This window comes from Xylocopa sonorina, chromosome 4 (assembly GCF_050948175.1).
Source record: "Xylocopa sonorina isolate GNS202 chromosome 4, iyXylSono1_principal, whole genome shotgun sequence".
NCBI classification, from domain to species: domain Eukaryota; kingdom Metazoa; phylum Arthropoda; class Insecta; order Hymenoptera; family Apidae; genus Xylocopa; species Xylocopa sonorina.
Genome location: NC_135196.1, coordinates 3,333,296 through 3,350,609, shown reverse-complemented (window position 1 = coordinate 3,350,609; position 17,314 = coordinate 3,333,296). Strand labels below are relative to the sequence as shown.

The 17,314-nt window shown below is 33.9% G+C and overlaps 4 protein-coding genes across 5 annotated transcripts; 2 read left to right on the top strand and 2 right to left on the bottom strand.

The window, feature by feature from the left end:
• Window positions 1-943: 943 nt before the first annotated feature.
• On the bottom strand, window positions 944-1,573 carry LOC143422825 (uncharacterized). Its single transcript, XM_076893760.1, has 2 exons — window positions 1,445-1,573; window positions 944-1,177 (listed from the first exon to the last, which is right to left on the bottom strand). Exons 1-2 carry the CDS (start codon window positions 1,490-1,492, stop codon window positions 944-946), a joined length of 282 nt encoding a protein of 93 aa, XP_076749875.1. The 5' UTR covers window positions 1,493-1,573.
• Window positions 1,574-3,860: 2,287 nt separating this feature from the next.
• LOC143422937 (organic anion transporter 3) lies at window positions 3,861-7,526 on the top strand. Its single transcript, XM_076893917.1, has 8 exons — window positions 3,861-4,450; window positions 4,776-5,117; window positions 5,312-5,559; window positions 5,669-5,955; window positions 6,048-6,411; window positions 6,508-6,746; window positions 6,879-7,054; window positions 7,145-7,526. The coding sequence occupies exons 1-8, from the start codon at window positions 4,316-4,318 to the stop codon at window positions 7,451-7,453; spliced, it is 2,100 nt and encodes a 699-aa protein (XP_076750032.1). The 5' UTR covers window positions 3,861-4,315; the 3' UTR covers window positions 7,454-7,526.
• Window positions 7,527-8,172: 646 nt separating this feature from the next.
• Med31 (mediator complex subunit 31) lies at window positions 8,173-10,192 on the bottom strand. 2 transcript variants are annotated; one of them, XM_076894238.1, is made up of 4 exons: window positions 9,973-10,192; window positions 9,313-9,402; window positions 8,960-9,247; window positions 8,173-8,540 (listed from the first exon to the last, which is right to left on the bottom strand). In XM_076894238.1, the coding sequence occupies exons 1-4, from the start codon at window positions 10,037-10,039 to the stop codon at window positions 8,503-8,505; spliced, it is 483 nt and encodes a 160-aa protein (XP_076750353.1). In that variant the 5' UTR covers window positions 10,040-10,192; the 3' UTR covers window positions 8,173-8,502. The 2 variants fall into 2 exon arrangements, with proteins under 2 accessions (XP_076750353.1, XP_076750352.1); XM_076894237.1 differs by lacking the exon at window positions 9,973-10,192 and adding an exon at window positions 9,698-9,894.
• A 1,278-nt stretch (window positions 10,193-11,470) lies between these two features.
• LOC143422644 (uncharacterized) lies at window positions 11,471-15,792 on the top strand. Its single transcript, XM_076893446.1, has 14 exons — window positions 11,471-11,798; window positions 12,075-12,438; window positions 13,044-13,300; window positions 13,370-13,412; window positions 13,517-13,612; window positions 13,659-13,768; window positions 13,865-13,921; window positions 13,978-14,070; window positions 14,122-14,130; window positions 14,179-14,256; window positions 14,318-14,419; window positions 14,496-14,789; window positions 14,915-15,278; window positions 15,535-15,792. The coding sequence occupies exons 1-14, from the start codon at window positions 11,497-11,499 to the stop codon at window positions 15,790-15,792; spliced, it is 2,427 nt and encodes an 808-aa protein (XP_076749561.1). The 5' UTR covers window positions 11,471-11,496.
• The last annotated feature ends 1,522 nt before the right edge of the window (window positions 15,793-17,314 follow it).

Sequence of the window (17,314 nt, the reverse complement as noted above, 5' to 3'; positions counted from 1 at the left end):
TTTACAATATGCTGTTTGACGCAATAAGGTTTCACTTTTTATAAATAAATAATTAAATAATTAGTTTCATATTATTTACAAGTAAAAAAGAAAAAAACGGTAATTATTACTTATAAAATGCGTTAACAACTATATGTAGAATAAATTAACACATTTCTCTATTTAAAAACATTTCTTACGCATATAGCTGAACTAATAAGTTATTTTATGACTACCATGTATTTTGTACAATATTTTTACCTAATTAGAATTACTATTTAATTTGGTTCTAATGTAACTTTCCATTTTTATATGTAAAATTATAGAGTTGTGTTTAAATAAGAATATTTTGATTATATTTCATATGAACATAACAGCATGGTATGGATAGATTAAAAAAATGTTTTCAACTATCGTAGTTCCTATCTGTCGGTGTGTTCGATACTTATACGGAAATTATGACAAATAACGGTATAATTACGCACTTGGGTTAAGGCCTCATTGTGGATCAATTTTAGGACAGAACAGTATTGAATTCCAAATCGTGGTTGGAATCGATTATGCATTCATTAGTATTCATGAAAGATACAACTCATAACTTGTCATGAGTGAATTAACGTTAGAATAATATTGCAATTAAAATGTTAGATTTATTTTGCATCGAACATACCGACAATGTAAGAATGAACACTTTTTACATTTAATTGTTCACATAAAAGACAACAAATAATCTCCACGAAAAAAACAGCTTCTATTTAAATTACTGTAAATTCTATTTTTAATAGCAATAAATATTGCTATACCCGTTAACCAGAATTCAATTTATATGCATTCAAAGTTTAAATATTTAAATACTTTTAAACGCTGTTGTACAATTGCTGAAAATTTAGACCCACGAATTAATAACTGTGTACCGAAATTAAATGTTCCGATCGCGATCTGATATGAAATGATGTAGAAATGATTAGAACAAATCTGACATAAAATCATCATCGCCGTAATCACTGTAATCATCCGCTCCAGGTGGTACGAAAATCCCTCCAAGTACACCGGAGAGGTTTTCACCAAGACCCATCGCTGAAGCAACTCCGAAAACGAGTCTCATCATGAGCAATCTCATGAAGTTAACGACGTTTGTCTCTTTCGTTTGCAAAGACAATTGTGTTGTTTTCTTCGCTCTGCTCTCGACACATTGAATCTGCGAGATATACGAAAGAGTATTATCAAACGTTATTAGTAAATTGAAGTAAATTAGTTTGTACGATAAAACAAACTTTTACTACTGTTTCCTTTTTCTCAAATTTCCATGAAGTTAGTATGTGCAATACTCTGTTACAAGCGCCGTATATAAATATAAACGTATATATGAACGTAAATTAATACGATTCTACTCAAGATCTGAGCGTAGAGGAATTCTACGTTCCTTGTATCTTAAATTTCAGTCGAACTCTCAGTTGGTACTTACACTAATGCACGCGACAACAACCACCGCCAAGGTGAACGTAATTCTCATCTTGCACTTCCGATGAGTTAATCACTTCCGGTGAATATCAGTGAACGCTTTCGCGATCGTCGATTGTTCCTTTTCCGTTACGTTCGCTTCGTTTCGCCTTGAACGCGTATGCGTTCGCATTGATGGAACCGTTTCGACTGACCACGCAGAGTGAGCAACGAGAACTGAACGAACCGCGGGAGAGACTTGTATCGGATCCCTATTCTCGTTAAACCCCGACGCTATTTAATAGAGCACAGGTCGAACCGTAGAATCGAACAGGTGGACGATGGGGACAAAGCGAAACGAGTGGCGGTGCCATGATCACATGGAACCCATGTTATCCTACAATAACGGTACACTACGAAAAAAGGCAACCAGGCCATTTCTCCAGGTTGTACGATACGTGCTTGGCTGCTTATGTATAGTCACGGCTGGCGTGAAGGATTTGATCATAGGAACTGAACGTAAAAAAGAGAAATTGTTTTATGATAATGTCAACACGTTGTCGACTAAAGTACTGCAAAGTGCTCCACGAAATAGTTTTGCGATCTACCAATAGGTGCTCGATGCGAACTTGGAAGATTTAATTAAAAATTGAGATTTGTAGTAACAAAAGAATTCTTAGGCAGACACGTTATAAAACTGTACATATAATTAAACACATTCAATTTCATTTAATTAACTAAAGTATTCTCTTAAGGATATCTACTTATAAGGATATCGTTTGATAAGTGCGATTTGTATTTACAAGAACAGGTTCTACAAAGAATGAACATGGCGGATTTACTACATATACAGGATTCTAATTAGAAAATAATAACAAATTATAAAATTATTTAACTTTTTATTTTCATTCAATCGATAAGTGACGTCAGTTAAAGGTTCACTGTTATCATTACGCCATTACCGACTGTGCTTGGAAAGGTCGTTTCATTACCATTCAATTGTTCACGATCGTTAAATTGTTCCTCGATCATACGACATCGTAACGAGTCTCACTTGCCAACTATTTAGGTATGTCGGACAAGAAACGAAGCCGATGAATGCTAATAGATCATTTTTTAAACAATCAGCGCTCCACTTGTAATATATAAATACTGAAAATTGAATTCTAATTTCTTTTTACTTTCACTTCTTACAGGCGGTACTACTTTTATCCGTGGTAGTTAGTGCAGTCTTCTGAATCGACAAGCGTGTCCCGATGGATGAAAATAAACGATCACCGAGGACGGGAAACAATCGATCGACACGAACGATTGAATGGAAATGAAAGTCGTTCAAAAGTAGCAACCGCGACAATGACCGAGGTGCGATCACCTCGATGTTAATAACGAGATTCGATTCGCGGCGAGGACGAAGGACAGCCGGTTGGATTCAGTTGGCACGAGGGTTTCCTTTGGAATCGGCGATAGGGCGAACACGGGGAGCCTGTGCGTAATGAAAGGCAGGATGCGCCCGGGACCGGACGTGACGTTCTTCGCATACAGAAACAGTTCCAGAAACGAAGGAAACACACTCACTGGACTATGATGATTGGTAACCCCTCCCCCTCCTCCCTTCCCATCAAGATAACCGTGTCCTAAGTATGGCATGGTAAGAAGACGTCAGCGGATAAGATTTTACACCCTGTCAGCAGTTTGTACGTTTATTTACGACGGGACACTAATTTCTTTTTCATCAAGCCGGAAATTACTGTTTTGTTTAGGACCTTGTCGGGGTTTCATACTTTACAATACGATGCATACCTGAGTGCATTTCATTATTTAAGCTCGTAGGGAAATGCAATTCAGTAGAATGAAAACGATCAATACCCATCAATGGAACTTTCTGTTGCAACCTACACAGGTGAACGTGGAATGAAGTAAATGCGCGTCAAGAGTTCATAGACCCAGTCGGTCTATTATCTAAGTTTGCACGTTTCAGCACGTAAACAGCGTGTATTACACACCTTAATGTTCATCGTACCATTGTAATTTCATGCCTCCTTTCATACGTCAGGTTTTGTAAAAGTTCACGACGTAAAAGAAGATTTTTTACAAAGTTGCGTTCATTACATTACTACCAATTAATATAACAATTCCTTTGCTATCTAATATGATTGTACGATATTTGTTTGACCGTTGTCCAAATCATAAGTATTATCGCGAAGTGTAGAATAGAAAAAAGAAGTTCAGGAAAGTGGAAACGAAATATTTCTCTTCAAATAGATGATAAACTTTTATCATTCCGTTTGCATCCCGCCCAGAGTTATCCGGAAGTGGCGGCCACGTCAACAGATTTCCCAGAAATACAAAATTCATGTTACGTCAATTTAAAAATCGATTATTATTGACAGAAGATCGTTTTCTCGTGACGTGAGTGCGTTAATGGGATACGTGTCGCTAAGCGTGAAACAATAGCACGGGCCTCTGTCCTTGTTCAATTCAGCATGGCTAGGAATCGGTTCCCTCTTTCGTGCTGTCCTTCGAGAGAGAGGACTCCTCTCTGTTAGTGCGTGCCTCACCCTCACGGATGACACTTTGTCCGGGCTCCGCGACAACTTTTACTTCGCCGTCACCGTTTAGCATCTGTTCCACCCGCCTTTCAGTGAAATGCGACGGCCAAATTTCTTTTAATTCTTTAAAATACGCATCTCTCTTTCACCTTACGTTCCCACGGTATAAATGGATAGGTGGACCATTCTTCGGGTATTTGAAACTTTAGAGACGACGTCCTTTCCCTCTCGATGGATTTTCGTTCACGAATTGTGAATCACGAGTTCAAGTATCTACCGACTGTTTTCGTGACACGTGATTTAGTGTAAAACAAGGAAAAGCATTTGATAAGAAACTGTTGGAAGAAATGAACGCGGAGGAGGTAAAAGTTGGATGCTTTCAAATAGTCATCGTATTGTTGCTTGGCATCAATTATGTCATAGTCGCTATGAGCCACGCACTGCCAATCTTTCACAATTACACACCTAAATTTTATTGTCAGGTATGTTCTCTTACAGATGTCTAATTTTCATATATATTTAACACTTTTGCATAATTTTTAATAATAATAGCATCTTTTGTACATTTATCTCGAAAATAGAAAGTGTCTTAAAAAAAAAGACGCAAAGAAAGTATCTTGAAAAAAATATGACCCAAAAGCATAATAGGATTTGTTTTAAGAAGATTCTATAATTTTTAAACGCATGCTGTTATTCCGAATAAATTTGTTGAATAGTATATTTAAAAAATTTGATAAAAATATTAGTCTGTAACATTTTTTACACTTTAGAGTTTATAAAAGGGGGATGATCGTTTGCGTATTGCAGGCAAAGAATGGAACGAAACGAACGTATGGTTGCCAGGAATTGGATAACGTCAGTGTTGCATTCAATGAGACTTCCGGACTCAAAGAGCCTCCAAATGCAGATTTATGCATCGGGGAATATCAATTTTCAACCGAATTCGGGGAGAACAGCGTAGTGACTGAATGGGGTTTAATTTGCGAGAAACGTTACTTGACGTTCCTCGGTCCAACTGTTTACTATATCGGAGTTTTAATGGGTGCATGGATTGCTGGACTTTTGGCAGATCGTATAGGAAGACTTCCGGTTCAAGCCATTTGCCTTTATACTCAGGGCACGATGGCTGTTGCATTATACGTAGTGCAGGTAAATCGTTCCCTTTATTCGAGCGAAACGATAACGAAAAAAGGCTAAAGAATTGTTCTTCAAAGTAAAATGGAAATTTTTCGTCTGTATTCGATATCGGAAATGAATGTCGTAAAAAGGGAAACAAACGTTGAATACGAAGTTAAAGGAGGAAAGTTTCCTCCCCGTTTTGCTGAACGAAATCTTCATTTCAGAATTATCCCACGTTTTTGGCTCTACGTGGACTGCAAGGTGTCTTTGTTCAGGGTCTACAGAATTCGACGTACATTCTCTCTCTGGAGCTATTTCCTGTGAAAGCACGGACTTTCGTTGCATTAGTTATGCAAATTGCATGGGCGATCGGTTTAGTACTACTAGCTGCGCTTAGTTACGTCATACCCGACTGGAGAATTTTACAATTGGCAATTTCAGTCCCGACTGCGATAACGGTGCTTTACATTTGGTAATTACGACTATTTATAATCGAAAGAAACATATGAAGTTATTATATTAATATTAATAAATATGAGTGAAATAATCTCTCACTTGATTATGATACAAAATGTTTTTAGGATGATACCGGAATCGCCTAGGTGGTTGCTAGCAAAAGGTAAAACGACGGAAGCGGATGTAACAGTCGAACGTATCGCAAAATATAATATCTGCTGTACCAGATCGCGAAGGGAAAATGTTAAAACAGAAACATGCGTTCTTGAGAACTCAACGCCGGTTGAACCGGAAAGGAAGTCGCGTGTCTCGTGTGCAGACTTAAAGAAATCGAAAACCGATAGTGAAATGAAAGAAGAAGCTGCGAATTTGCTGAACAGCAACACGGACGTGACTCAACAAAAAGTTCGAAGTACGAACTCAATCTTACTACATTATTTATTAATATTGTAGGACAACGATAATTGTTATTAGATGACAAAAATGATAACATATATTTTTCAGAAACAAGTTTGAGGGCAATTTCAGAGAATTTGGAGAGCAAGCTTCCCAAAAATGTGGACCCAGAATCTTCGCAGTCCGAAAATGGAGAAATTGAGAAAAGAAATGCTCCATCCAGCTCAAAGCGTCACAGGAAGTCAAAATCTATATCGCAGACGACCGATAACCAACGACTTTCCATGAAAAACGGTTATGATGCTGTAGAATTGAGAACACCCACGAAAAAAGAAGTGCCGAGCAAAGGTGAAGAAAAAAAATGTAACAAAATGAAAAAACGGTCTAGCAACGCGCAAACAAAAGAGGAGCTATTGGAATTGTTCAAATCTATATTATTAAGAAAGTATGGTATCGTTATGGCTTACCAATGGTAAAGTTTCTTGGATTTTTTGTAACAAAAATTATTTATAATATTCTTTGTTTTAATGTAAAGATTTATGTGATTACCTTCTTCCATTTCTTCAAGGTTTACTTCTTCCATAGCATGCTATGTCTTCATGGCGCTTGGTCCAACTTTTTCTGTCAATAGACACGTAACATTTGCACTTGGAGGAGCGTTAGAAATTGCAACTTATGTATTCGTCTACTTCGTATTATCCAGATATGGCAGACGATTACCAATGTCCGTGTATCAATCGATCACTGGTGCAATTTGCATTTTATTAGCAGCTGTAATTATTTTATCCAATCCTACGACTGGAGTCGGTAAGTACTTTAAATAAAAAGGAACAATAAATATATAAAGATTTTTAATATGCGATAATCGAGTAATCATATTGTTAGTATTAAATTTACCAATTTTCTACACTGCAAAATTTCTTTTAATGTCTTTTTTAGACCTTACAAAAACCGTCATGCTATTATGCGGCAGAGTATCAGTGATGAGTACCATTTGCATAATATACTTGCACACAGTCGAAATATTTCCTACTGTTGTACGAGGAACCTGTTTAGGCTTGTGCACTGTCTTCGCAAAAATCGGCAGCTTGTGCACACCACACGTATTATTATCTGTAAGATATGCGTTACAAAACTAATTATTGTTTTCACTGAAATAATTTTGCATAACATACACGAAACTTAATTATAATTTTTGTTTTTAGGGAGCATATCTTCCAGTCAGTATTCCATTGTTAATTATTGGAATGCTCTGTTTAGTGTCTGGAGCAATCGCTTTAATTTTACCAGAAACTTTGACTAAAGTTTTACCTGACTCGACGGAGGATTCTGAATTGTTGGTTGTGACAAGAAGGGAGAGAAAAAATAATGAGAATTTAAACAATGAACATGTATCTACAAATGAGGATGCTTCCGAAAGGGAAATACTTAGAACGAAATTATTTTCGGAGGATTGGGTGGACGCAGGAAATGGTATATTAGTCAACTTTACGGAAAATAAGAATTCTGAGTGAAAAATTTTGAAATTTTGTTTAGAAAAAATTGATACATTTTACAAATACTATTATTTTGATGAATTTTGACAAACAGTTGGATAATTAATATTATTGTTTTATTTACCGCGAAAATTCATTTTTTATACCAAATTTTATTAAATAATCTGAAATGTGAATCTGTAACTATAAATAATTGTAACGTTTCGTAACTTTTATAATTTTCAATTATAATGTTATGAATTATCGCGTAAAATAAAATAATGTCTTTTATAAACTTATACAGATTCTCAGAAACATATATCGTTGTGTATTATATTCGCATACACGTATTCTATTGAAGTATTATAATAGTTTATGCTAATAAATATTTATTCTAAATATATTAAATGTTAAAAATCATAATACAATCAGTAGCAATGCACTGCCACGTTTAAAAGTTAAAATAATGAATTGTGAGTGATAAAAGTTTGAAAAGATATTTTTAACTTTAGAGGCTAAAATAATTTTTTTTTTTCAATATAGTATTCTTACATTTCTTATTTCTAATGTTAAATAAATATGTTTGTATATAGAGTTATGAAATTAATTTGTAAAATAATTTTATGCAAAACTAAAATGGAAACTCAACTAATTTGGATAACTACCAATTTCGATTTTAAGGTATTAATATTAAGTTATTGTACATACAACTTTAATAGGTGCCAAAGTTTGCATTTATAATATTTTAAATATAAGGATCGAGTATTGTAAAAATTCATTTTATATAATAATCAATGTGTTACATAGGCATATTCTTTTATTGTTGTGTTGTGGGTGAATAAAATTTCATCTTACACAAAGCATTGTATGTGTAAGCAATTTACAAAAAATAAAGTAGAATAAAATTTGAAATATTATACCAATACATAAATGTTTCAAGGTGAACTAAAACTTTACAAATATATGGAGCAAAACATACTTATACCAAGATCATAAAAATCCGCATCTTCCATTCTTGTCTTTGATAATTATCCCTTGTTTCCGCACTCTTGAAGCATAAACAGTCACAAATACTTATGTATGTACAGCTATTCAGGTTTCAGCATCACTCGTCCAAAATCAGATTCTACAATTGGAGTGTCCTTATTTCAATTTGTACAAAAAGTTTAAAATAATACACTTTTCTAAACTTGGTACATACTATTGCTTAAACAATAAGAATACATTTTATTTGTTTATTTAAGTTGGTATTTCATTGTTTATAAGTTGGTTCATTCACAATTATTTCAAATACAATAGTACATAAAATGCATAAACAGTAGATAAAAGGAAAAGAGGGAAAAGTGTAATTAGAGATATATTGTGAATATAGGAAAGTACTTTATTTGTGACTTATCACAGCCAAAAGAACGCAACTAAAACAATTCTAAGAAGGAACTATAGTTATAAACGATATCATGTAAAGTCATTTTTTAATATTGTAGTCCAATAGTTTAGTAATTATTGTTTCGTATAATACTCAAGAAACTTTTGGTTGTACGATACCGTTGTTTTGAGGATTTGCATGCTGCGTTTGTTCTGCCGCAGTTTGTAATAGTCTTGTCCTACGTCTGTTATAATGTTGCCATAACAAAATTTGTTGATCATCTATAAACTTTGTACACTGAGAGTTGACTACTTCTCTCCTAAAGTGTTCATATTGTAATAAATCTAAGAAATATAAACACATAGGATATTTTAAATACTTTGCATAATCTGGTTCTTTCCAGTATAACAGGTATTTAAGATAGTTAATAAACGTTGAGTCCTTAAAGTATCCTCGTTGTGCTAAAACTGAAATTATATTTATTAGTAATTTGTAATGAGACGATGAATTTTATGATTACTGTTTGACATACAATTTAAATAGTTTGGATTCGCAAGACATTGAACAAATTCTAATTCAACTTGAAACCGTAGCCGTTGCTGATCGTCTGTTTCTGGACCCCCTAAAAACAAAATAACACATTTTAAATAAAGGATAATATAAATAATCATGTAACTTCTTATACATTTATGCTAAATATAAATATTTAGAACAATGCAACAGGATGAATGTGGTGCAGAAATTTAGATTAATTATAATTAATTTTTATACTCTTATTGAATAATATAGTAAACCTTGACCTAACCTAAAACTTATAATTAAATAATATGCGAATATCGTACTTAAAAATTTTTTATTTCGCATTAATACTTATTTTATTATAAGTCTCAGGGAAAGATAAACTGATAAATATTTACAACACATTGTTCTGCTTATATGATATAATGCAGGAAATATGTCAGCAGTATACAAGGCAACGATAGTAATACAGTCACAAAAATATTTCAAACATAGAAATATACTAAAGAAAATATAAAATAAAACCATGATACCAAACATGGTTAATAACACAGCAATCATTAAAAATTGCGTAAACGAATAGGAAATCAAAGGAACATAACATAGCAGAAAAGTGGTGTACAAAGTAAAAAATGTAAATACTAAAAATGATAATAATTTAATAAAGACATACCGTTCATTCCAATGAAAGATGGTTTTCTGCCTTTCATGAGACCCGGAGGATCATCCAAACGGTTCATAGTACATTAATACCAAACAGTCGAGTATTTTCGACTACACTGATTATCGAAAAACACCTATTTACTTACTTTATGTCAAAATAGACGACATATATCTAAAACGACCTCCGGCGTTCGTTTGAATACGATCTCTTTGAAAAATTCCTTCACAGTTCACCACGACTGTTACGATTTTTGTATACATATTGCGACGCGTAGACGAACTACGGTTAAACACTGAAGCGACATGAGCGCCGTGATCAGGTGGAAAACGAAAAGATGCGCGTCCACATTGTTGGGAAATCAATAATGTTTGAAAATTTGAAAAACGAATATACTTATAATTCATATGTACTTTACATCGGCTGGTGTACAAAGATACATACGTATATTACGTAATCAGGAAGGAATAACCTATGGACAACTCGTTGGATGCTCATTGTTTCCGAAGAAATTTTTTATACGTTTCGATCCCGCCAAAAATGGATGATTAATCGAAAAATCGAAAACCCTTGTAGCGATTCATATGCAATCGAGAATACGTTAACGTGAGCCAGAAGTACAGCATCACATAATTTACATTCTTACTGTAGAAGTTCATTTGGTTTTCTTCTCGCACTTGATCTTACGTTTCAATTATCGTACATTTGTGATTAACATGATTGTTTAAATCGTACAGCTCGTTACTCGCAACTTACACAAAACATACTGCGAATTTTTCGAACACTGTTGTACGTAATCGACCCATTCCAAAGATCATGTTTCAAGAATTCCACGCATGCTTATCGAAAGCATAATGCGTGCAGAACGTCCGCGTTCGAATCGGATCAACACAGGAATCAGATCATAAAGTGTTTCAATTAGAAAGCGTCGCGATTCCTTCGCGGTAGCCGTGAACGTTTCTATTCCGGCAGGCGCTTGCTTCGTGCAAATTAATTAACGTTATGTACGTACCAGGCTGACGTGAAATCGATGATCGAAAACGCGAGGTCCTACTTTAGTCTGTGCCCGTTTCGCGATTTCATACACCGTGCAGAGGCGAAACGATCTAATACATGCTGTGCCGGGCACTGCAATTAGTATCCTCTTGAGCGCGCAGTTCAACGGGCAAAATAATACGCCACTCTTGAATTGGGGACGTACACACGTTCTCCCCGTTTGGTCTAATGAAAAACCACAACCGATGCTGTTGCTATGAGGAAGATTAATCTACAATATGAATTAAAAAGTGTTTCCGTCAGTCTTTGTCCAGACTTTAAACCGAACGGTGTCCTTCCGGCTTGAATCAGACGTCGATGGTTTCTCGAAGGCGGTACAACTTCCGCGTATAATTAGCTAACGGTATCCTTCAAGTGTATTTAAAGGTATCAACAATATTATTGAGATTTATCGATCACAGAAGGATTCTAGAGTACACGTAGTGCAGACTTAACGAGAATTGCTGGATTTCATTAGTTGAATTGTGTCGTGAAGCAGAGATGGCTAATAAAAAAATGATCCCTTTGCCGTACGACTTTTCGTTGGAGGAGGAACTGAGGAAGAATCCGGAAATAAAGGTGTCGGACATCGAGATGCTTAGGGAATGGTGTGAGAAGCAGCAACATCTGCCGAAACCGAGCGATCTACATCTGATCATGTGCTTGCATAGCAATTATTATAGTATGGAAGCGGCGAAGAACACCGTAGAGAATTTCTTCACCATCAGATCCCATATTCCCGAGATCTTTGCGAACAGAGATCCTTTGGGCTCGAAGGAACTTCGTCGGGCATTTAATATCATGTAAGTGTTTTACGGAATTCTTCTTTTAATATATTCAATTGATGGTATATTTTAGAGTAAAGAAACCAATAATCCCTTATTACCATTGTAACTTATGATAATCCCAATGCCTATTCAATTCTATGTTTTTCTTATGAACGTCTGAATTGTAAATGAACAAGTTTGATAAAAACTATACCGCATTGAATATCGAATACTTAGCAATGCAAATGCTACGTAAAACAAGACGACCATAACAGAGTCTGCACTAATACATTGTTCTTTTTTGTATTGTAGATGCAACACTGAATTGCCTGGTGTTTCGAAGCAAGGTTACAGGATACTTTTTTCGAAAATAATAGACCCCGATCCGTCTCATTACGTTTTCGAAGATTGCACCAAGTACTTTTGTATGTCGTCTGATTTAATTGGTCTGAAGAATGGCACCTGTGACGGATACATTTTTGTCGGAGATGCAAACAACATGACTTTAGGTCATGCCGGTCGAATAAGTCCTATAGGGATGAAGAAATTGGTGATGTACGTTCAAGATGCGATACCTATCCGTTTGAAGGGGATACATTTCATTAATACCCCGCCTGTGATGGATTTGGTACTGAATATGGCGAAACCGTTCATGAAGAATGAAGTATGGAGTATGGTAATGAAATTTATATTATACACAATATAATAAGAATTTTAATTTTACAAGCATAATCTATTACTAAGCAATTAGTTGTGGTATATGAAAAAAGTTAAACGTATGCGCGATTGCTGTTAAAAAAAAAAACTTGCAAAAAAGATGTATAATTTGTATTCATCAATATTGTACTTTATAATTTGTAACAGGAATGTTTGCATGTCCGCAACTTTTCTGCTTACTACTACAAAACGTGACTATTACGCTCTTGAGAATTAATTTAATTACTTCAGCGTTTGAATAATATCAAGCGACAACGAATAGCATTGCTTAGAGGTAGAAATTTGAGTAATTTAAGTAATTTTTTCCAACTTACGGATTACCTGGTTCTGGTTTACGTAAGAAGTGGTCTATGTTAGTCTGCAGTAAAATGATAATTTTCCGGTCTGTAGAGCAACAGTGCATTAAAGAATATGTTACAGAGTATCTACATCTACTGTCTGCTACATTTATGCGAAATAATAGTATAATCGTTTTTGGTTCCTTTTTTAATTAAAGTATTTCATGACATTCTGAATAATTCAAAGATAAATATTCATTTATATTCCATATATCTATTATTTCAGATACACACGCATTCTTCGTTAAAGACACTAGAAGAATTCATGTCTCTAGATCTTCTTCCCGACGAAATCGGTGGAAAAGCTGGCTCGATAGCACAAATTAACGAAGAACAAATAAAGGAAATCGATAGTAAACGTGAATGGTTCATTGAAATGGATAAATTGTCGTCAGTGGATGAGTCATTGCGTGTTGGAAAAAGTAAGACTGCGAACGAGTTGTTCGGTGTGGAGGGCACATTCAAGAAGCTTGAAATAGATTAATGAAAACCATCATCGTATTATTTCTCTTTTTTTTCTATACATAAAATAACTTTTCTTCCTATGTAAAGTAAAATAAAAAATTGTTTTTTATATTATTCTTCCACGTTTAGAGTAATCTAATAACGTATATTATTGATAATTTCATTTTTATACTGAATATGAAATGTATGCTAATTTGATATTTTTATGTATTATTACTGTCTACATTTGCGTAGAATAAATGTAAAAGTATAACTGCAAAAAGTTTAATTTTCGTTCATTTAATTATGTTTATCAATCGCATTGAACAAAAATTTCACAAGTTGCAATTTGTACTTTAAATATCAATAGTAATTTCATTTAAAATGTATTGTTAAGAATGTCTTTTCTTCTCTCTTTCTTTCTCGCACTCTACGACTTCCTGCTAAACGTTTAAATGACTTATTTCACAATATAACAGGTGTACGAATCGTTAAAATTCAATCCTAGTAAATGTAAAATCTCATTTCATTTAATTATTACCCTCCGTTTACAATATCACGAGAGGCATATTTTACTTCGTTACGTTGCACATTTTTTTGTAGCTGGTATACTGTATGCACTTTAAAATTGCTGTTTATTTCCAATAAAAGGAAACAAATGTTCCATAGTAGTGCCTGCGTTAATTATGTTTAATTTTACTTTCTTAATATTTAAGCAATTACTTATGTTCATTACCCATGCAAATTGATCACTGTAATATAAATCACATTTTGTTACCAGTAAAAGGTAATGAAACGTTTTACATACAGTACGAATAATTTTTGAAAATCTGTTGATACAAGACTAACTTAATTTAAAGTAAATATATGTAATTGTATACAAACATCATTATTCATCTATTACATTTTGTTAATAGTATCGTAAAGTTTCCGTGTCATTCCGAGGTATATAATTTGGCACTTGCAAGCCTGACTGTCTCGGCTGTCACGCTTATGTGATTACGTGATATTAACTCATTCTATCGTGTTTTGTGTTCCCGACTGTACTGATGTCAGTACTATTCAGACCACCAACAAGATCACCAACAATCACGGAATATTTTTCTCTTGGTATATTGCGGTGTACCTTTCGCCTCGTCTGTTGAATCAACTAAATTTGTAAATTTATTTGAAAATATTAATCGGTCATGTAACGTCGTCACTCAGATCTGTAATTACTGATATGTTTTTAAAGGTACCTAACAATGGCTCTTGTCAAAGGAATGACGTACGAAGAAGAGTTGAAAAAAAATCCAGACTTGAAAGAAGAAGATATGCAAATGTTAAGAGAATGGTATAAAAAACAGCCTCACCTACCGCCAATAAACGACTCCGAACTGGCGCTGTTTTTACATAGTAATTATTATCGAATGGAACCAACAAAGGCAACTATTGATACGTATTTTACTGTAAGAACTCATGTTCCCGAATTCTTCTCCAACAGAGACCCGTTTGGGTCTAAAGAACTGAGAAAAGCTTTCCAAACAGTGTGAGTACTTGCAAATGTAAATTGTTATTCGCGCGATGAGGAAAACATATTCACTAGATAAGTAGAGATAATTAATAGATTTATTCAAAAGCTATTAATCTGTACTATCGGAAAATTCGTTTCAGTACTGTTCAAGTTTTGGAGAAGAAAACGCCAGAAGGCTATGCGATTCTGTACGGTAAATTAATTGACGATGACCCTTCGAACTACGTTTATAATGACGGAATGAAATACCTAAGCATGGTTATCGATTTGTGGCTTCATAAGGAAGGCACGACGCCAGGACACATAATCCTGTTCGACATGAAGAACGTCGTATTTGGTCACGCTGCTCGTCTAAGTCCCATGGGACTGAAGAAGTATCTTTATTATTTGCAAGAGGCATTGCCAGTCCGTTTGAAAGGGTTCCATTTCATGAACATCACGCCAGTGATGGACGTGATACTGAACATGATGAAACCGTTTATGAAGAAAGAATTATTGGACATGGTAATCGTTTCGTGCCGCGCGTATCATCGTTTATAACTACTATTTCATCTACTATTGACTTTAATTTTTTTCAATTTATAAATTTAATACATAATCAAAATATTTCTTCAATATTTGCTCGATCCTTATTGATGTTACTATTATATAAAAATTCTACAAATAGAGGAAGATGCAAAGCATTTAACTTGGTAACAGAAACTACAAAGAATTCCAACTTCAATTATAAATATTTACTTGTTGATATAACTCGTTGCAGCTTCACACTCACACGACCTTGGATACATTGTCAAAGTTTTTCCCTGTGGACATATTACCAAACGAAGCCGGTGGAAAAGCGGGTCCTTTATCACAGCTTCATGAAAAATCACTGAAAGAAGTGGAGGAAAACCGGCAATGGTTCTTGGAAGAAGAACGAACAATGCGCGTGAACGAATCCCTGAGACCGGGTAAAGGAAAATCAGCATCTGACTTGTTTGGCGTTGAAGGAACCTTCAAGAAGCTCGAAATTGATTAAATACCATAATTATCCACTATATGTATAAAAATATATAAAATGTTACATAAAAATGTTGGTTATTCAACCATTATAGAACTAATGTTGAAGACCATCCTTAATTATTTTCTTTTATATGTTTTTCGTTTTTTTCTGTAACCCATATCTTTCAAGTAAATTCATAAAATTATAATTAGATAAATGCATATGTAATAGAAGTGTAATTAAAATTTGATTTATATGACATTTATATTCAATATGATGGTATGTAAAGTGCCTACATGTCTTTTATTATATGTCTGACTGTTAATGTAATTCACTGTTAACGTAATTAAAAAAAAACATTTATTTCGTTCAAACATTGCGTCCACATCGTGCGAATCAAAATGAATTTTATGTTATAACTCTGGAACAAAAAGTTTCCCCAAGATAAGATTTATATTATTTAAAGAGCATAAAATAAGCTTCCTATACATAGTTTTTTTGTTAAAATTTGAGGATACTTGCTTTAGATTTTGCAGTTTTCACAATTTTTCACAACTCCCGAAACTAAAAATATGTGTGTAAAAACTGATTTAAATTCAAAATTCAAGTCCATATCTTTTTTCAGTCAAAAGTTATAGCTTCCGAAAGATTTTATTAAATGCATACTTTGAACCCCTCTTACTCCGTTATTTCAAGGCCTGTAAAGGTTACGCTGATAATCGATGATCTATATGTGGATCTATTGTATAATAACGCGATAATAGATCTATAAATATGCGAAGTTTGAATAAAATCGATTGAGAGCGGAAATATTAAGCAAATAAATAAATTAAAGAAACGTATAGATAATATTCTTAAGAATATAATTTATATATATATATAATTTCTCTTCAGGACTTAATTGTATTCTGGAAGTATCTTGATGGACTTGATATGTCGAGTATAACACAACTATAAACGTATTGACTATCAAATTAGAAAGATGTAAAAAAAAAGGAAAAACAGAATATTGTCAAGTATATATTGCAAATGGGAGCTGAACTTGTCAAGCTATAGGATTTATGTAAATTCAGTACTGAGCAAAGAAGACAATTTACGTACTTCAATTCTGATACATATACAAAAGACTTAGTAATGTTACATGAAATTGAAATGAAAAGAATGTAAGAATTTTATGATACTGATAAAGGTATATTTGAATTCTTTGAGGAAAAAGATGGCTGGTGGTTAAAAATGAAAGAGTTAATGAAACGTGCAAATGATCCAGATCACCTTCAGAATTGTAGTGGTCAATTGTTGATGGATGAAAATGAATATAAAACAATAAAAAAGAAATTTCCAAAAATTGAAGAAGAACTAAAGAATTTAATAGAAAAATATGAAAAACATTTACTATAAAAGGAATGTCCTATAAGTGGAATGTGTATAAAAGGAAGTCCCATAGAAGAATCATGGTACTATTTAAACAATAAAAAGGAGATAATAAAGATCGCTTTTTTAAGGCTTTGAAGCTCTACAAAGAAAACACCAGGTATATTAAGTACTCGCTATACACCAA